The following is a 21,962-nucleotide window of genomic DNA, read 5'->3' as shown; positions in this document are numbered from 1 at the left end:
TGCAGCTAAGCCGTCGTGCCAATGTGTGTCATGTCTGCACCTTTGCGCACCACCTTCTCACCAAGCCCAGCCACCACAATCATTGTTGTAACATAGTTTCCAGGACCCCTCTTTTCCTTCATTATCGTCCCTCTCCTAACTTTGTTCTCAACAAGCCCAACCACCACCATCAATAACCACAACATTATTGCCAAGAAGACGACAACGACATCACGCTCGTATTGGATGGTAAAAGAGGACAATGACACAAGAATTGGATACTTGCACCATGGGTGGTGCCGCATTTGTATTGCATAAGAGAAGGTGCTTGGATGACACATAGAAGATGGAGAAGAGGTGTTAGGGCTAAGGATACTTTTGACCATTGAGATTTTTTGAGGAAGTGTATGATTCATATTGGGAGGTGCAAGATACAAATGTCTTAAATATATATGTGGATACATTTTGATGTTTATTTTGTTGGCATGTGTTTCTGTAATACCTAGCAACAAAAGTTGTTGTTGAATCTTAGTAATAACTTGATATAGATTTAAGTTCATCTTCCTCATTTTTTTTTTCATGTTTTTAATGGTGAAAAGCAATGTTTTAAAAATTAGACACTTGTCAACTCAATGGAGGTACTAAATTGATCAGTTATTAGATGAACTATTGAGTTAGTAGTTGAATCCCATGAATCAATATAAGTAACATAATATAGAAGTATACATATTATTTATATCATAAGTTTAATAATCAATCATGATGTTTTGCAATAAGTTGATTCACTAAACAATTTTTAGGTTTTGGATTTTACACTTAGAGAAAATTGAAGACGCTAACTCTATGAGTTTAGTCTTTTAGAGTAGGATATATCTTTAGTTAGTAAAAACTTTATGAATACTCTTTGGGTCAATGAGTTTTTACAATCTATGTGACTTTTTTTTAATTATAAAAAATAGATATTTCAACTTATAAATTTTGATTTAATTATTCATATATATTATTTTATATAATGATAAAACAATCCCATTAATTGGTTTGCAGTAATAAAGAATATTAATAACATCATTAACTTTAGTTTGGAAAAATGTTTATAAAAGTACAATTATTTTTTCTTGGTACATAATATGAAATAGATGTTTCATTATTTTGAAACTGAGTTGATCTCTGTGTGCTCAATTACATTATTTAATTTCGTTTTTAATATAATTTTTTTTTGTTCATTTGATATATTTTCACTCTTAAAAAATTTATAAATAAAAAATCATGTTTATCCGTATAAAAAGACATATAATTACTAAGATTTATAAAATCATTCACGTTGTAACATTACATGCTAACAATTTTTTATTACACTTTCAATTTTTTTTAATCCTCCATAGTATATGTATATTTATTGATTTAAGTTTTTCTAGATTAAATTGAAATACAAGTATTTTCTTTAAAATAATGTCTTTTTCTTTATCGGTTTTGGCTTTGTTTAACCGTTTTTATTAGTTTAAGATACCTCAGATTTTTAAAGTTAATAGTCTAATCATCAAACCAATTCTCCAATCGATTGATTGAATCAACTGGTCTAATATCTAGTATAACTTTTGAAAATAATGATTAAAATTTAAAATGAATCATGAAAGTATATTTAATGTAAATCTATTTTAATAAATTTATGATTTTTAATAAATTTCAATCAATAAAAAAAATATATTAAAAATATGTGTTCTCAGCATTTATTAATGTAAGGACAAGGTAGACTAGGAATCACTAAAATTTTGAGTAATCTTTACCAGCTGTGTGTATACTAGGTCGACCTATTCTTGAACAGCCCAGAATCAAAACCAGTAAACCACACCAATAGAATCCTCGAGTAAAATCTTGATTGTTTGAGTGGCTTCATACACTCGAGATTCATATAATTGAGCAGCCTTTACACGTGGTTGGTCTTCCTCTTCCTGCTTTGCGTTTCCATCGAAGAATTGGGCCATGCTCAATTGTCTGCAATGACTCACGCACGCAGTAGGAGACTGCAAATCTTCCAACCCTTTGAAGTATTTATTCAGTCTGAGTATACTCTAACAGCATGTGTGGAGAACGGTAGATTTTAACCAGAGTCCAATACAAAACCTCTTCCACTTCAAGCTCTCCAGCAGCTCTTGCAGCATATATGTCTTCACATATTGCCATCAATCTGCATCAATGAACACATTATTTGGACACTTATAGAAACCATTTTGTTTTATTCCTCGCTAAAACAAAAGGGTGCCCCATAAGAACACTATAGCTCGAGCACCTGTCACAAGAAGGAAGATTCTCAAAAGGAATTCTCATTCGCAAGTCAGAACATTGTAATCTGATAAAACGTCCAACTGCTAGCACGAAGGTAATGTATAAACCCCAGATGCTGAACTTGCTCAGAGTGTCACCAATAATGCCCTCTAAAAAGCAGCAAGGAGATTGGTATTAGTGAAGGTATTGATAAAATCTCTGGGGAAATAATCTTCTGATCGACTTCTGCCTCTAAAAAGCAGCAAGGAGATTGGTATTAGTGAAGGTATTGATAAAATCTCTGGGGAAATAATCTTCTGATCGACTTCTGCCTCTAAAAAGCAGCAATAAGTGTGTGTTGGACAAAAGTTTGCAAAATTGATTTTGAGTTGAAGTAATTTATGTTTAAATGTTTTTATTCTGAAAAGTAACTTACCAGTAAAACTGACTGCAAAAATTTATCGAACACAAAATTTACTTATAGTTAGTTTAACTTAATCAATTTTAGATTCAAAATCAATTTATCCAACAAATCCAAACATATACCTTGGCTGATACTTCAACATCTAAATCCAAAGTCACACTAAATAGGCAACTTTGTAAAAGTCTTAGTTCAACTTACGTGGGGTTTCTTCAGATACAATTATAGCCATAGGTCCTGGGAACTTCCCACATCCATGTGAACCTAAGATGCCCAAATCATAAAAGGACCACCACTCTGGATCTCCACGGTTAAGAACAAGATCCCCACTGACAAGCTCCACCTGCAAAGACCTTTTACCCTTTGTGATCTGAGCCATAGCTAGTAAATGAATGTAGCAGTCCAACTGAATAAAACTAGGTACATTTTTTTGGTCTTAATACATATTTTTAGTCTTAGATTAGGTATATTATATGTTAAACATACCGACTGTTCAAGGGACCGCACATCTCCAGAGCCCGTGACCCGAAAATATCTCGGGTAAATATTGAATACAGTGAAACTATTTGAACTACCATTGAAAACTTTAGTCACTTCTGAAGATTTGGGAAGATCCTGCTCCAGTATGGTTAGTTCATACTTTACTGCTTCCTTTCCTTTAGGCCTATCTCTGATAAATTCCCAGGAGAAAGTAATGTCCATGTTCCACCTAAGGGACTTTATAAATCTGGCCTGCACAATTGGCGGAACAAGCCACAATGTACTTGCCTCTGATTGGCAACAAATTAATTGAATGTCTTTCTCATTGTATGCTCTAAGATAACCCAGGGGATCCAAACTTTTGCGTGCTTCAAGCTTTTCCCAAGATATCTTTTCGCACAAAGTAGTCTCAAACAATGTCAACCTTCCACTTGATGTCTTTATATCAACCCGAGCACTTGCATCTTTGATTGGGTTCGCAATATTTGTTGGGTTACCACTGCTATACATCTGTCCAGAAAATGTAATTTTAAGGAAATGGTGCAAGTGATAGTTCATTAAATAATTTAAGATAAAAAAATCACATCAAATACTATTTTAATCTAGACTTCATAATTGACATAAAAAATGTAAAAATAACATCCAACTGCTTTCTCTGTAATACAATTGCATTGTGACAGTCAAGAGAGTTTAAAAGTATTATCTAGATTGAACCGTTGCGTGCTACATCGCTCCCCAAAAGGAAAAAAAGTATGGTAATAGTCCTATGATATGAGCTATCAGAAAACAGCAGTCAATGGCCATATAATGCTTCCCATGATTATTTTTTATACTCCAAATATGCCATTTTCAAGGCCTGATATTAGTCTAGCTACAGTAAAACAAATATATGTCCAAGTACTCTACAAAGGATCTTTCAGGCTGGCATTCTAATACAGGACTTGAACACGTCTGTCAAATCTAGAAAAAAGTATAACTCTGCTCCCTATCAAAAAGTGATAGAAGTGGAACAAACAAGCCAACTTGATATATTTCAATTACTTAAGCCAAGCGTACGTAGCAGGCATTTAGGCTATTACAGTGGTTCAGGGAAGAGCTGTGCCACTGAGTTTATATATTTCTATTCATCAACTGATCATATTCATCTAAAAGCTATGAAAGAACAAATTATTTCTTTTAGTTCTTTGGAAGTTATGAAAATTCTTTAAATTGAAAATATTTTCTTATCTTTCTCAAGTATACAGACACGAGAAAGATATTTACTTTATCAAGTTTTTCAAACCAAGTCATTCCCATAAAATTTTATTTATTATTTCATGAATTGTGTAAAAGGATTTCAGAAATAGATGAGATTCAAAGTTGTAGTTTTTACTTTTAGCCAAAAAGCAAATATTTGGATTTTTTTTGTTCTTACCAGCATTGGAGCCCACATGACACACAGTAACACAAAAAATAAACATATCCCATTGCAGAACTTTGTCGTTTTTGTTTGCTTTTGTCCTTGTTGGTGCCTGGCTCTATTCAAATCCACATCACATTTGACAAGAAACAGACTTGCATGAATATCTTCCAACTAGAAAGAAATTTAAATTGTTAAAATCAGATAAATGGGGAATGAAATGCACATTGTCTTAAAACCTTGATATACTCTTTAATAGCTTTTTTTTTGGTTGTTGTTTATAATTGATCTGTGTAATGAAGAGGTGAAATTTGGATGATGGTTTTGATTATCAGGATATATGCTATTGAAGAGGTTAAATTTGAAAGTTGATTTTGCTCAAATTTTAGGAGAAATTCTGCCAGATTTTTGGTTGCCCCATAGTTAAATTGATATTATGTTTTTCAGTACAATCTTTATTATTAGTCTTGTCAAGCTAAGTCATGATCGAAGCTTGTGTTCAGGTCACACCCTTCGTGTGGTTCATGACAATTGTACTCCATGTGTTCAAGAATAGCCAAACAAGAAGTCCTATATTATTAACACGCTAACGCCTAATAATGTAACTTATAAGCAGTAGCAGCAAAAAAATTTATCAAGAGGACACATATGGAGACTGTTGACAACATACCTTCAGCCAGTCATACATAGTCAAAGATGTTGTTGTGCAAGACCAATCTAGCACGCATCTCAATTCATAAAGAAAAGGTATAGCACGATATAGTCGAAAACCCAAAACATTAATTCGAGAAACACTACTTGTCAAAAACTGCCTGTACAAAGTGCTCTTGTGTGGAATCCCAAAATGAAGTTGTATGGCTTGCAAAACCAGAGAAATTGCTTTTGTGAGATAAATGGCACGCAGTGCTAGTCTTCCAGAATATCTGTGCAAAGGATCTATGTCCCAGGCATATTTTGTGACTGAATATGTGAACAGAATAAGGTTGAATAAATAGAAAATAACTTTTCCTGGTGCAAATGAGCAGAGGTATATAATTCGATCAAGCACGATCAAGAAAAAGACAACCTGCAAGATAAAGTTCTTATGCTGAGTAACTAGCCAGACATACAAATTTATTATCAACATAACAGATTTAAAAAGTAAATTTGCATTAGTCAAATGGATCAAACAGTGGAACATATTAAACCATGTCATCTTTAACAAAATAAGATGAATCATTTTGGCACAGAAAGCAGCTAACAAGGTTCTGAAAAAATATGAATGCAAGTCACATGAACCCTTGGAAGAAAAAAATTAGTGGCTGGCCTGTACTTGTACAATAGACCCAACAACCCTTCAGCTCACCTGATAAGAATTTGTGGTATATATCAGCTTCTCTAGACAACACCATAGAATGGCAAAGGATTTCTTTTAATTGATTTCTTTGAAATTTGAATGTCTCCTGTCATTGAATAATTGAGGCTTAATATACTAAATGGTCATGTTTCCCAATACTAGGGAAGAAGGGAAACTATATATTATTGGCTTGATTCCAATACAAGGGCAAACAGATATATAGGCTAAATCTAATAAAAGAAAAACGAGAAATACAAAAACAAAATTTGTCCCTTTAATTACAGATACAAACTCAAGATTTACAGGAAATATTTGATCTTAAATTAGTTCCTATTTACAACACTCCTCCTCGAGTTGGTGAATGAATGTCAATCATTCCCAGCTTGCAAGCAAGATCATGGAACCTCTCTATCCAACCACCTTGGTGAATACATGTGCAAATAATAAGTCCTAAAGGCTGTAGCTATAAGACCACTGTCTAACTTCTTGATAAAATGTTTGTGTATTTCTATGTGCTTGGTTCTATCATGCTGCACTAGGTTGTGTGCAATACTAATAGCAAAGTTAGGGTCCTTGTACTTGATCTTGAAGTCATCAAGTATGATTTTCATTTAAAACACGTCAGAGATATCATGAGCAATAACTTGGAACTCCACTTTTGCACTTGAACTTGCAATTACATTTTGTTTTTACTTCTACATGTTACCAGATTTCCTCCCAAAAACATGCAATAACTTGAGGTGGACCTTCTATCAACAACAAATCTTGCATAGTCTACTTTTGTATACACCTCCATCTCCTTGGAGAGTTTACCTTCTCTTCTGAATAACAATCCTCTTCCTGGATGCTGAAGGATTCTTTTTACTAGCTACCAGTGTCTCTCTTAGGGATCATGCATGAATTGACTAACCACACTCACAACATAAACAATGTTTGACTTAGTGTGGGATAAATAGACAAAATTTCCTACAAATCTCCAGTATTAGGCCTTCTCTATTTCTGGGCTCTCCTCATCACTTCCAATCTTGTGGTTCTACTCAATGGGTACAGTGTATGTTTTACGACCTAATTTACCTGTCTCTGAGGAGGTCAAGCACATGCTTCCTCGAGGAGATGAAGATACTCTGTCTGGAATAGGCAAGCTCTATCTCAAAAAAATACCTTAAGCTTTCCTAAGTCCTTCATTTCAAACTGAGTTGCTAGCCTCTCCCTCATAGCCTAATTTTCAATCTCACAAGGGAGAGTGTGATAAATAACCTTGATATTTAGGATACACAAAATATCTCAGTGTATCTTCATATTTATGTTTCTAGATAGGGTTTCCTTATTTCCTATTTTAAGGCTTGGTTGTTTACCCTATAAAAGGGAGATTAGAGATTTTATTATTTACACATATACAGTTTCCTTTTTTTTAAACTATCTTTCTTCATGGAGTATGACTGTGCAAGGTTCTTCAAATCATTGGTAGTGGAGAAGAACATGCTGTTCTGGTGGATAATTGGGGTCATAAATGCCACAACCTGGTCATAGTAAGAGAGTCTTCATTGTCTCAAGCTTTAAACCTTGGGTCATGTTTTGGCTGGATCATTTTCCCTTCAATATGATTCAGCTTCTTATGTCCTTTGAGATTGTTTCAACCATCAAGTTGATACAAACCCTGCAAGTTTGGGAGGTCATTAGGACCCAAGAACTAGGAGGAAATCTTATTTTCATCCATCACATAAAATATGGCAGCGGAAGCGTCCTATTCAAAAAGAAGAAATCTTATTTTCAAACATCCCCTAAAGGAAACAAGATTAGAGTGAATTGATTCTTGGGCCTGGAAGAGGGCTTGCTGGCGTCTAGGTCTGTGGTGACGATGGCATGAATGCGGCACAAGAAGGTGGTGCATGACATCCGCGGGCTGAGAACACAAAATGATTGTGATGTCGGGGCTTTAGAGAAGGTGGTCCTCCCTGTGTGATCGCCAGCCTGATTGACAATGACAGCGAGGGTGAACAATAGCAAGTAGTTAGACGGTGGTAGAAGCAGAACACTTGAGATCAGGAACTATGGTACCAACTTCGAAGAAAGGAAACTGCATTCTAATAAAATCACTAATTGATACATATAGCCATATAGGCTAAATCTAATAAAAGGAAAACGGGAAATACTGGAACAAAATCTGTCCCGTTTAATCTCAATATTTTATCCTAAATTAGTGTCTATTTACAACAAATTTTGAGTTTTATCAATGCCATTCGAACATAAATGGTAAGTCACATCAAGCAAAATGGCCAGCCACCAACATCTCAGTATTGGTTTTATAGTAGAAATAAAAAGAAGCCATCTATATGATGCATACGGAAAAAAAGAAACTTACCATGAGAACTAATACAAAATCTTCTGGGAATTGATCTTCAAGCTGATAGACTTCAAGAAACTCACTGTTAGCTTTCATGACCGATTCATAAAAAATGGAAATTAAGAAGAAAACAGCCAAATCAGCTCCAAAGATGTAGGCATACAGATCAATTTCCTTTTTTCCACCACCAATGACGGAAAGTATGCGATATGGAAACCCAATTTGTTTAAAAATACCAGCATGTTGAGCTTTCTGAATCTCATTGGATACATCTCCCGCTGGAGTTAATGAACTGTACCATTCTTCAGCAGCAAATTCAATTGGAGGGGAGGCATATAACACCTCAAAAACAACAAGACACAAGTTTTCCTTTTCTTCACCTTTTTCAATGCTCTGTACACGAACCCTACTTGCTGAGTGCAACTTAAAATGGTTCTCCTCTTTGCATCTTCTCTTATGCAAGATCTTCAGCAACTTATTTATTCTTGATTCAATTTTCTTTGGCTGAATTCCCTCTTTTGGCCATGAGTTAACTTCCATAGACAGCTGAACAAAGTAAGGGGGAGTTTCTGCTTCCCATGTCAATGATTTCCAGTACCTACAGAGGCTTCTGATCAACAGTTTCAGTATATTTTTCAGTGGTATAAATAATCTCTGTAATCTCTCTTGGTAGGTGGAGCACTTTAAATCCTCTGTGTAGCTCTGATTTCTTCTCTTATAAAGGCTGAGATCTGCAGTAACTATCCAACCCCCATCCTTCACAGTTATGGAGATTTGCAAGAGAGTGAATATATATACCAGGAAGAATGGTAAGTTGCTTGTCACAAAAGACGATGTTATTTTCTTTGCAGGAAATCCTAATTTTTGAAGTAAGCTGTCATGGAATGCAAACTCAGTGTGTTGAATGATGATTTGATACAAATACTGAAGCAAAATGCACACCTCCGTATAGATTAGCATAATAACCCAAAATATGTAACTGGGACCAGTATTTTGACAGAGAGCATATAAGAAGAGTGCTGCTAGATAGACCACAGAAAGCAAACTGAAGTACCATAGATATATTAGAATAAAGCAGCAATAGCAAACAACATCATTATTTGACCTCATTCGGGACCACATGTAACGTAAAATAATTCCAATTTGGAGGAAAGCAGTATCAGGCACAGTATGCTCATGAATAGAGTGTGTGGAAATTGTAGGTTCCAGAGGTTCGGCACCCATATTCTGATTCTCAATTTCAATCTCATAGTACTCCTCATCCTCTGAAGAATCTTCAGTTGACTCTAGTTCTCCATGTTCTATCTTCAGATAGTTCATTAGATTATTAACTGCCATATTTCCAAGCGACTGCACCTGATATACTCCATTCCCTATGAAATGTATAGCTGAAACTAAAGCATTTTTCCTGGCTGGAAGTTTATAACGATTTCTTATTTCTAAATCCAAAACATCATTATTTTTAGTTCTTTCCTTTAACTCCACAATTTCATGCAAAGAATCCTTTGGATACTTCCGGTATTGTGGTACCAATGGACTTTTTGATTTTTCACTCAGTAGAAATTGGTTCCCATCAAATGGGCCTATTGACTCAGTAGTTATATCACGATCTTGCTTCCTGGATCCATTTTCCTCATGCAAATCTAGGTGTGCATTACTACAATTTGCTTCAGTGCTCATATTATGAAGCTGATTTTGAAGATTTAGCATCTCTGATTTCATCTTTTCTACCTGCAAGCTTCGGAGATGCTTCAACTCTTCAGCTTTACGTATATGCCGCAACTGAGCTATCTTCCAAGCAGATTTCTTCTCCTGCTGTCTAAGTATCGCCCCAATCTGCTCTTTCTCGAGATATTTTGAAACATAATCAAACTCTGAAAATGAAAACATGTATGACTGTAGTGCTACTAACACAAATATTATGATTTCCACAAATGCTGATCTAGATGTAATTCGAAATCCATAATCATACTTGTGGAATCCAACCAATTCTTTCATGGATTCTATTGAACCATGTTTGATATCACTGAAGTCTCCAACAAAAGGAGATTGATATGCAAGAGACATGACAATAAGGACAAAATTGTACATCCTTAAGAATCTAAATATTTTATTTCCCTGCTTTAGTATTTTTAGCCTCATTCGGAAGAAAACCAGAGCAAAACCAAGATAGCCAAGATGCAGAATATCATATTCAAGAGTTCCTGTAATCAAAATCAATGAAAGAACAAAATCTAGCAAGTGACAGTAACTATAAAGCCTCAGGTGGTCGATGAATGTCCAGTATCCTTTTGTTTCAAATGAAAGATCATTTAGTACAGAAGCAGAGTTCCATTGAGAGAGTATTTTTTTATACACCTCTAGTCCAGTGAGACAAGAAGACTGGTCAGCACGGAATTTGAAACATGAAAACATGAAAACCCCATAATACCAAATAAGCATACGAGGGTCATCGACAATAATTCCTGCAGTAAAGGCATTCAACATAAATCATTTGGGAGAAGTTATCACACAAGAGACAAGAATATCACAATTAATGCAGTTCTAAACTATCACTAATAATAATAAGCACCCTCTAGTGTCAAAACAGGCTTCAGGTTTGTTACATGTGATGCACATTACCCACAAGATATATACCTGATACTAACTATCTGAACGCACAGAGAGACATGAATTAATGGAGAGATACCTAGCCAACATTTTTTGCAGTCGCTAAAATATATATTTGATACTCTCCAGCAGTCATGGCATGGTACTTGTTCTTCAATTTGTTGGTTCGTAAAAGTGAGGCGCATCCAAATAGCCAAGTATTCAATAACAATGATGGAAGCAAATAGCATAACAAAAATAGGCCATAGTTTTTTAATAATTAGCCGATGAAGAAGAACACAAGCAGCAAGTGACGCTATATAGAGCAAAGAGATGGCATTCAATACCGCAAAACTAGCAAGAAGCAAAGCAAGCATGTTGATTTCAAGACCAAATAAATTGAACATATTTTCCATCCAGAACTTCAAAGATACTTTTAAAACAGTCTTCTGCATCTCCATCCTCTCTTTTCTCAAGAAAAGAATCCGCTTTCTATTCCACTTCAAGCTATCCTTGGAACTCTCCCAGAAATGAAAATGTCTAATTTCTTTGGCACTCTCTCTTTCGGGCCCTGAACCTGGCCCTTGTGATAATGCAGAATTAACAGTTGGCATTGAATGATTTCTTCCACCTCTTTTAAATGTTGCTGAAGTTGCATTTTCTAATTGTTTGCTTTGTGGGGTACAGGCAGTAGTTTCATTAGGAACTTCTATTGGATTGAATAGAGGACAAGGCTCATTCCATTTTCCTCCATTTCCATAAACATGCCTTTTCTCCATCCAATGAAAAACATTGTATTGAAGTATACATGCCACAATAACTACAACCTTTCCCCTTAAACCTGACTCCAAACCTTTAAAACCAGGTTTATACAACTGTAAACCCATAAATAAAGATAACTGGAAGTGCTTTTGACCAGGGAACATCTCAGCCTGATCTCCCCACATCTGGAAAAGATATTCAGCCATTATAAGAAGTCCTGAATAAACTAGGAATACTTTTGCAAGAATCTGAGACAACTTTGGTAATCTTGAACAATTAATTAAACCGAGAAGATACAGGAAACCAAATGCACTTATAGGTGATAAGGATGCATAAAATAGGGCAAGATATAGTATTTTCTCGGCATGCCGGACCAAAAGACATCTGGCAAAAGCAAGAGGTCTTATTTCTGGTGCATCATAGTCACTTGATCCAGATCTTTTGCTTTGCCTCCTTTCATAGCTATATAGCTGCATCACTACCAATACAGCCAAAGATCCCCAAATGTTTTGCAACATTGAAGATGCTGGGTTATAACCAAGCGCAGTTTGAAGATCAATGATCCTGGGAAACCAAATCTCAGAGCTGGAAAAGGCGCCAATGCTGTAAATGGAGACAAACACCACTATAGCATACACTTTCATAGGATACCAAAGATGCTTTCTTGTTTTCCCTACAAGTTGTCTTCCAATAATCCACAGTAGAAGAAAGAATAAGTAACCAAATGAAGCATAGTTGGGCGTGCAAAGGTATACATTGAAGAGAATTGTTAGGAAGGCAATGTATTTGCCACATAACCGATAAATGGAAAGGAAATTCTGTCTTATGACCTCCAGATATGATATAGTCTTCCTCTCTGAATAATTAAATAGAATGGTTAGAAAATTAACATCCAGTAAACACTTTTGGCTAAATATGTGGCTTAATTTTCTTAAACCAATCAAGTAACAGAAGAATAAGAGTTAATCTTAAGACGATAAGGAATTTATTTAGAAAAATAAAATGAAATGGAAATCCTCGAGCATAGTCAATATTTACTGGAGTCGTACCATGAGTTCCCTGGCTCTCACTAGATCTTGGACTATAACCTGATAAACGAACTGGTTTGATCAAGAAAGCTCTCAAGATGCTAAAGCCAACTGGAGGGCAAGATGTTTGCCGTACAATAGCTGAAAATGAAAGGAGTGTTTGCAGCCCATGATTGTGAATTGCACAGAAGCAAGCGAGAACTGATATTTGGAAGAAATCCACTGAATGGATATGATTAAGCAGGCCTGCAACATTCACAAATCACAAGAATGATATCATAATTAAATGGAATGATTTTGTTGAGTTTATAGAAATTTTACATTTTCACCAAAAGTGAAAACATATGTCAAGCTTATTCTTGCATAAAAAAAATTACCTAATTGTGAGAGAATCTGAAAAGCATATGAACCCTTCTGGTCCAAAGTTTTGGAGATCAAATCAAGTTGAAGAATGAACTGAAGGGAAAACTGTGCTTCACATAGAAGGATAATAGCTTGGCGTAATTTATAATTGATTGCATTGCTTAAAAGATAAATTAAAAAGAAAATCACTGCATGCAGAAAGAGTGTGCAGTTAGTAAATTAGGAATGTCAAGATAAAGTATATAAGTAGTGGGGGTAACCCTCATCTCACAAGTCAGTTTTGTGATGTTGAGTTAGGTTCAAACCTAGACTCTAAGATAGCATCAAAGTCTATCCTAATCCATTAATGGAACACCTACCATATTATTCAAGCACCAAGTCCAAAAAAGTGTTGGGCATGAGGGGTGAATTGGAGAAAAATTCAAGTCCCACATCAACTAGAGAAACTACCAAGATAAAGTATATGAGTGTGGGGTAACCCTCATTTACAAGCCGATTTTGTGGGGTTAAGTTAGGTCCAAACCCAAACTCTAAGAGGAAACACTTCTACATCTCAAACAACTCTAAAGACAATACAATGTTTCAAAGAAAGTTTCAATTTGATGAATAGTCCACGTAAACCTCTCCACTCTATAGATATAGAAGAAATTGCCACATCATTATTGTAACTCATGTTTTTCCACTTGATTTGAAAACTTGAGTGATTTGACCAGGTGGAATCTTGTGGTTCACTGGTATTGTGAAACTCTTCATATTAATGGTGGATCAAAACTACGAAAATTGGTAACAGGAGGGCCAACATCTTATGCATACAGAAAATACAATTAAGAATAATTCCTTATTAACAGTATATTACTAACCAAATATATAAAGAACAAAGGAGGAAACGGATGGCCATTGAACTTACTATAAACAGCATGAACGATACCAGATCTTATTGCAATTATAAATATCAATATCAGCACTACAGTGTGTGAGCACTTGCGTAGTCCCCATGCTATGGTAGCCACAACTAATAATGTCTCTTCTTCCTCTAGAAATTTCACAACAAAAACAAATAAACAATAAGACATTTTATCCAAAGAACAGCAAAAGGTATTTTATAAGCAATGAACTTACTATAAGCATATGCCAGAATATGCAAGGATACTTGAGCAAGCCAATACAAAGTTAAAATGGAAGAATGCAAAAACACATTTAAGAAGCATTCTTTTATTTCTTAAACTATAATCTATAATAATTATATTATCAAGAAGATAAATGAAGGATTGATAACATAAGCTATTTCACATTTCCAGAAAAATGGATACTTATTTAACACATTGTCCTGTTAGTGATGTTGTAAAAAGGCCAAAATTAGCAGCACATTTTGCTATGCTTTACATGGACAAGGTGCCATGATAAAGAAGAGACTTATCTGGGGAAAAAAAAATAACTCCGAAGGCGTGAAACATATAAATCAAACAAGATGCATTATTTCAAAGAAATGTGTATTGAGAAAAATAAAAGATTTGAATGATTTCAAAAATGTGCCAACAATGCTTTCTGACTGATTCATTTGTTAAATCAATATTCTGAAAGTGACAGAATACATCAAATTTAAATGTGTTTCAGAAATGAATCTCTTCCACCCAAAACCAATAAGATTTGATTAAATTTTTGTCAAACAAAACAACCAAATTTTATGTACCTACATTAGCAAATATTTCATAATCTTGTAGAAAATAAGTGAATTTAACTATGGAACTCATATTCATCATTTCATCACAATTCACTAACAAAGAGTATATGGTTAAGCTTTGTCTATTCAGACCGTCTAGTTTGTCACCTTCCACAACAGATTCATCAGCTGTTAATTGTTCTTGATCAGTAATGCACAATAACACTGAACTGTTCACAAGATTACACATAGCAACAAGAAAACCAAGACCAAATTGGGCAAGCAAATAGTATCCTGGGATAGGGTAATGCCACAAGCCTATAGTTTCCCATATCTCCATATCCTGCAATTGAGTAACAGAGGATGTTAACAAAAAATTCTTCAATATAATAGTAAGATCTCCCAAAGCCATTAGCAATGTGTACCTTCCATGATTTGTTATTGGAGAAAGCGAATGCTACATTGAAGATATACGTGCTAGATACCCAAAACAGAATAAAAACAAGAAGCATGCCATTTAAATGCTGCAACCGCAACATGGAAGGGAAGGCATACAAGATGTATCCCACATAAGCAAGCAATCCAAATGAGCACAGACTAGCGAAGTGAAAACTCCATAATGATAGAGCCAGCAAGGAAATCTGCAAGGTGTACCAATTAATGAAATTAATCAACTCGTAAAGTTCATGAGTCATGGGTCACAACAAGGGAGAGGGGGGGATCACAAGAGAACATTGGATAACAGGCTCAAGTTGATCTTAGATATCAAAAAGAGTTTTGCAAGTTTCAAGTGTTTATATCAGTACGTCCATTATACATATTTCTTCAATGATTAAAAATAATTTTCAACTGTTACCATGACCTCAGAATTCAGAAGCCACAGTGCAGAAATAAAAAGGACACAGAATGAGGGAAAGTGGATATTATTTTCTAATAATTCAAAGAGTATGTTGAGATCCACACCAGCTAGAGATATCTCAGTTTTATATCAGATACTTATATAATATTTAATATTCTATAATATTATTTACTTATTTTAAAAAATCACAAAAAACAGTGAATAAAAACTATCATTATTGCTAAGTAATTTTGAAGTTGGATTTTTAAATTTATAAATACAATACATAAAAATTCTATGCTCGATAATTAATATTATAAAGATAAATAACATTGTTATTAGAAACTTTTAATATTCAATATAATGTACATATAAGAAGTTTTATATTTAATTTTTACTTTTTTTTTAATAAAATACCATCATATTTATGTTTGTTTCTTAAATTATAATTAATGTTGTTATTAATGCTTATTCTCAGGTGACATTTACTTGTATACATTATTAGATTTTAGATCCATGCAATGCATGGGTTCAATTAAATTATAATTTTTTATATTTGTATTTATTTATATTTAAAACATATACATGTAAATACATAAAATTATTATTTTTTTAACATTTTTAGTAACATTAAATATAATTACATTTAAATTGAGGAAAAAATTAATTATATTTGTAATTTAGCCAATATCTACTTAAAAAATATCACGTCTGCTGAAATTTATCTTATCATGATGAAATATATAAATGAAATATATAAATTTAAAATAAAGTATAATAAAATATATTTATAATTATTTAAATTTAAGTATTCATTTTTTGTTATTGTGAAAACAATGTTTACATGTACTTGAAATTTTGTTTTTATAATTAATCATTTTTAAATATATTATAAAATTATAATTTATTTTAAAATGATATTTTAATCGTCTTGGAGATATTATTTTTAATTATTTGATATTTTTGAATTTTATGTATATAATAATTTGTTTTTAATTATTACTTTAAAATTAAGTTAATATTTATAGATTTCTTATATTTAATAAAAATATATTTTAATTACTACGTCAAAAAACTAAAGCATACTATTATATATGCAAAATCATATATTTTCTTAATCTATATATTATTAATTAAAAAAATCACACATTATAAAATTATTATTTTTCATTATAATTTTTCTGAAATATATTTTAAACTAAATAATTTCAAAAATAAAGTTAAGAATAAATGCTAATGTAATATTCAATGTTATTATTTAAAGTACTAATATAATATTCAATATTTTTTTATCTCTTATCTATTATAAATATTTTATTTTTTTCTAATTAAGTCAATAATTTTGTATTATGAATCATTCTAAATTTAGTTATGTCTTTATAAAATTATTGCTTTAAATTATTATTTTTTGTAAAAGATATTTTAAAGTAACTAATTTTAAAAAATATACACGAGTACTAATATAATATTTAATATTACTACTTAATATCAAAATTATCAAAAATAAAATTTATTTATTGAAATTGTATAATAAATAACATGTTATTACTTAATATATAAAAAATCAAAATTAGTTTTTAATTATCAAAATTAAATATTAAATAGTACTAAGGTGAGTAATTTAATTCTTCATTAAATACAAATGTTGCAAAAAAGAGGAGAAGAAAAAAAAAATACATGATCAATGGCTATTATAAAATTGAAGCTTTGATCCATGGCTGATATTAATTCAAGTGAAGTTGACTGTATAAAATATAGATATGTAGTATATGATTAATAAAAAAATATATAATAAATAAACAGCAATCCCCCAAGTGTATGACTATTTGGGGTTAGAGGGTGGCTAATTGAGTTTTGTTATTCTCACCATCCTTTTTTACTCTTCCGTTCCCCAGTTTTTTTTAATTTCCTATTTTATCCCTTTCTTCACCCTCCACAACAGAAATGGATTTCCATTGTGTTAGTTTGTCAGAATTTCTTTTAACAGAATGGAAATATCATTATATTAATTGTTTTCATAAAAAAATTAACACAATGTGGATATATATATATATCCGTGTGTTAAACTTTTTACAAAAATAATTAGCACAACGAAAACAAGTTTCCCTTACAACAATAGCTTGTCCTTGAAGCAGCTTGAAGTGAATAATTCTCTCCCCAATACTCAAGGAAGAGGTTTACATGCAACAACCCCCAGGATTCAAAGCACATGATAGGTCTCTTGTTTGAAGGCTTAACAAAGCTATCTTGAAGCTGAAACAAACTCCCGGAGCCTGGTTTGATAGGCTTAAGGTCATGTTACTTCAATTTGGCTTTTGTACAAGAAAGTGTGATCCTTCTCTCTTTGTTTATTCCAAAGACTCTATTGTTATTTATGTACTTGTCTACGTGGATGATATCGTCACTGGAAGTCACAGCTCTCACATTCAACGACTGAACTCTGGTTTCTCTCTAAGAGTTGGGTGATCTTGATTACTTCCTCGACATTGAAGTCAAAATGGCAATGACTCTCTTTTGCTTTCTCAAGGTAAATACATTTGGGACCTCTTGAACTAGACCATTTTAGCTTAAGCTAAACCAGTATCTTCCCCTATGATGCCTCCCAAATTAAGCTTCTCAGTCAATAAGGTCTGTTAATTCATGTCCAGACCTTTTGGACTCTCATTAGACAGCACTATCTCCTGGGTTATTGTTCTACGACCATCTACCTCTACTTCTCCATACTCTCAAGCTTTTTGTGACCCAGATTGAACCTTGGATTTGGATGATAGGCACTCCACTTCAGGTGTTTGATGAGTTTATTTCTCGGTCCTAACCTCATATCTTGGTGGTAACAGAAGCAACAAGTTGTGGAATTGAGGATGAATACCACAGCCTAGCTCATGTTGCTCCTGAACTCATTTGGCTGCAAACCCTTCTCTCTAAACTCAATGTGCACATGAGCAACATATTATTCCTCAAGTTTTTTGTGACAACTTGAGTACAATTTCCTTGGCCCACAATCTTGTTTTGCACGTGGGGAGCAAGCACATGGAACTGGACCTCTTTTTTGTTAGGGAGAAAGTTCCCAGCAAACAACTCCAAATACATCATGTCCCAGCCTCTGCACGGTGTGCTGATCTGTTAACCAAGGATCTCTCTCCAACCAATTTTGAGGCACATTGATCCAAACTCAGTGCGTGATCTTCGGGGAGGGGGGTATTAGAGCATGTACAGATATTGGATCACCTAGATGTTCTAAACCTTTCTGATATAACTGTTGCATGTATTCAGTTAGCTGTAACATTTTCTGTTATGAGTCGATCACAGAGCCTCTCCATTGCTTAGGCTCATTGTACATAGGTTCAGATTCACATCAATGAAATTACTCTTTACTACTCTCTCTCTCTCTCTCTCTCTTTTTCTTAAGTTTAATAGAGGACAAGGTGTCTTTCCCAAGAGGGAGTGATGGCACAACACTTCCCTTACAAACATATTTCAGGAAAAAGAAACGTGAAAAGAAGGCAGAGTTGGAAGGTTTTGACCAAGTTAACAGTAACCTCCCCACTATTGTAGTGCAGGCTGAAACAGTGTTTTTAAATAGCGTCCATGGCACTGCCATGGTGGAATGACATGGCTGATTTTTTGCCAATCGCCATAGGCATTTTGTGAAGGGTATCCCACCATGGCAACGTCATAAGTCACAATGGCGTGTTTACATGGTCGAATTTCGGCCTTCCACCATGTTCCGCCATCCCTCATTGATAACACTCGGCTGAAAAGAAGGAAGTGAAACGTGTGCATGTTCGGCATTAGTAAAAGGCAGTTTTTTAGTTGTGGGTGCGATTGTTATTTAGGTCTTGTATGTGGGATACCATAAATACGCTATTTAGATTAGCAAAGGAAGTTTAAGTATGCCTATGTAGCTTTTGCTGGAGTTAGTCCACGCTAATGATTTCTTGTTGGTATGTTTTCATTGTTGCCGAGTCATTACCACCAATTTGCACCAACATTCTTTAGGTTCCACTATCAGTCAATAACGATTGTTCCAACATTTTGTTGATAATATTATTTGTTGAGATTCTTGCATTTTTTGTTTTCAGATACTTTTTCCTTTAATTTTGGTTCCTATGAAAGGTGCCTATCAATACCATTCTTGAAACTAAGACCCAGTAAGCATATTCTAGGCTATTATTTGGCAGGAATGGCTGGGATAGACAAAGATACTAGGGGCTGGGTTTGGGGCTTGCTCTCAAGCTAAAAATTAGGTGATAAAAAAAAGAAATAAATCACTAAACATTAGCTACTAATAAGATCCTATAACAATAGGAAACTATATTCTCCCAATAATTACAAGGATAAACTAGTATTCTTAGGACATTGATTAAAAAATTAAAAGAAAAAAATATTTACTAATCATAGGAAAGGTGTAAAAAATATCATTAGCAACTTAATTTTTTGTCTTCCAACAAAAATATTTTTACTTTAAGTTCTTGAATCAATACTCGTACGGCACTGAATTAAGATTTGTCTAATCATAAATATACAGCTAATCACTCCATAATTTTTGGGATTAATACAATCCCTTGATTTTAGAATTTTTCTCTAACGGAATCCAACACACGTCAAAGCAAACATTAGACACATGATTTTAACAACTAACAATAAATAAAAATCAACAAAATGGATGGCAGGGGTACCGGAAAACCATATGTTAGAAAGTTAATACTAAATGACCGAGAAACAGCTCCTCGCAATAAGAAATTAATATGCCTGGCATTAGACCTGCCAGAAAATTATAAAACAAAGAGATAGAAGAAATAAAACATTGTCAGAGTTCCCAAAAAATGAAAATCAAAAGGTTGAAGAAGCAGCAGACCTCATGCACATGTTTAATGGATATTGTATTTATAACTATCCTCAAACATAAAACTAGTCATAAGTTGGAATCATGAATTTGAAACCAAGATGAGAAGGCAATGGTTTTGACTAGATAACAAAGCAACAGCAAAAGAAAATTAAATAGGCAACTGTTTTGGCAAAGATACCTGATCCATGCATCTTGTAACATGAAAAACTTCTTAGTCAAATGAGAGGAGTAATTTAATTATTTAATCTAAAATATATTTAAACTATTCTACTTCATACATACAAAAAGAAAAAGAGGGCGAAAGAAGAGGCAAATAAATGAAGGACTATCTACAAAATTACAAATCATGCATGAGTACATTCACATCCCCCTCCCCTCCCCCCCCCCCCCCCCATTTATCAATCTTAAATCATCTTATTAATATTGTCAATATCATCTTCACATACAACCCCCCCCCCCCCCCCATTTATCAATCTTAAATCATCTTATTAATATTGTCAATATCATCTTCACATACAAACTCAAGTGAACTATTACAAGACGAAGGGAAAAGAACTATTACAAGACGAAGGGAAAAGAACAATCATATTGAGGAGTTAAACCAGACCATCAACATTGCAAATTTGCAATTCAAAACTTCATTTGTAAAGGCAAGCAAAAAAAAAAAAAAAAAGAAAAGAAAGCAAGAAAGAAAGAAGGATCAAATGAGGAGGCTGCCAGTTTTACTTGGATTCTTGAAGAAAATGAGAATGTTTTTTGGGAAGAAGCTGTCCAGTCAAGTCACTTTCTCTTGTAGATGTGATGATTTCCATTTCGGCTAGCTCACTTCTAATCCAAGATAGCTGGAACAAGGGACAATGAAGATTAGTGATCGAAACTAAAGGAAACCTTAAAAAGGGATAGCAAAAAGTCTAGGCCAACTACTTGTATGAGTGTATCATCGTGTCATATATCACCATAAGGTTTCCACTCTTAAATTTAGGGTTTGGGTTTAACTGAATTTCAAAGTCTAATTTATAAGGTAAGGATTGTCCCCAATTATATACATTATGTTAGTCATATTACAGTCAATGTGAGATCTCCTACACACACCCCCTCACACTAGGGACTAGAATCTCAAACGTGAAATTTGTAGGACTAAACATTTATGGACAGTCTAATAACTAGACAACGAGCTGCCAAATAAACCCAACAAAAATTACTATAATAACTCTAATACCATCTTAAATTTTGGGTTTGAGTCTAACTCAAGCGTAAAGTTTGCAAGACTGGACATTTGTAGGTGAAGGTTTGATATCATTTTAAATTTTGGGTTTAGAAATTTTGATTTTGAATCTAACTCAGCCCATAAAACTAATTCATAAAAAGAAGATTACCTTCAATTATATACATTATTTTGATCATATCAATAATCAATGTGAGATCTCCTCCTACCATGTACTGCAGTTTTACTTTTGAATAAAGCTGATCTTGCAACCACTTAGTCTAGGTTAGATTTAGAAATTCCATTGATAGGTAAAACTTTGAAAACCAAGCATATTTTAATCCTCAAAAGCACAAGAGTCAGCATGCACATTTATATACTTAATTCCCTCCACCATCCACAATCACATAAGGTTAAATAATTAACTACCTTATTATACATTACATAT

General features: G+C 33.6%; 1 protein-coding gene across 1 annotated transcript; it reads right to left on the bottom strand.

Moving 5' to 3' along the window:
- Positions 1–1,632: 1,632 nt before the first annotated feature.
- LOC114398905 (piezo-type mechanosensitive ion channel homolog) lies at positions 1,633–15,318 on the bottom strand. Its single transcript, XM_028361003.1, has 11 exons — positions 15,049–15,318; positions 14,792–14,966; positions 12,622–12,846; positions 10,911–12,428; positions 8,240–10,686; positions 5,212–5,607; positions 4,557–4,715; positions 3,149–3,652; positions 2,864–3,005; positions 2,267–2,411; positions 1,633–2,164 (listed from the first exon to the last, which is right to left on the bottom strand). Exons 1-11 carry the CDS (start codon positions 15,316–15,318, stop codon positions 2,029–2,031), a joined length of 6,117 nt encoding a protein of 2,038 aa, XP_028216804.1. The 3' UTR covers positions 1,633–2,028.
- Between the last annotated feature and the right edge of the window lie 6,644 nt (positions 15,319–21,962).

Source organism: Glycine soja, chromosome 19 (assembly GCF_004193775.1).
Source record: "Glycine soja cultivar W05 chromosome 19, ASM419377v2, whole genome shotgun sequence".
NCBI classification, from domain to species: Eukaryota; Viridiplantae; Streptophyta; class Magnoliopsida; order Fabales; family Fabaceae; genus Glycine; species Glycine soja.
Note: the sequence above shows the minus strand (reverse complement) of the source record. Positions and strands in the feature narration are given on the sequence as shown.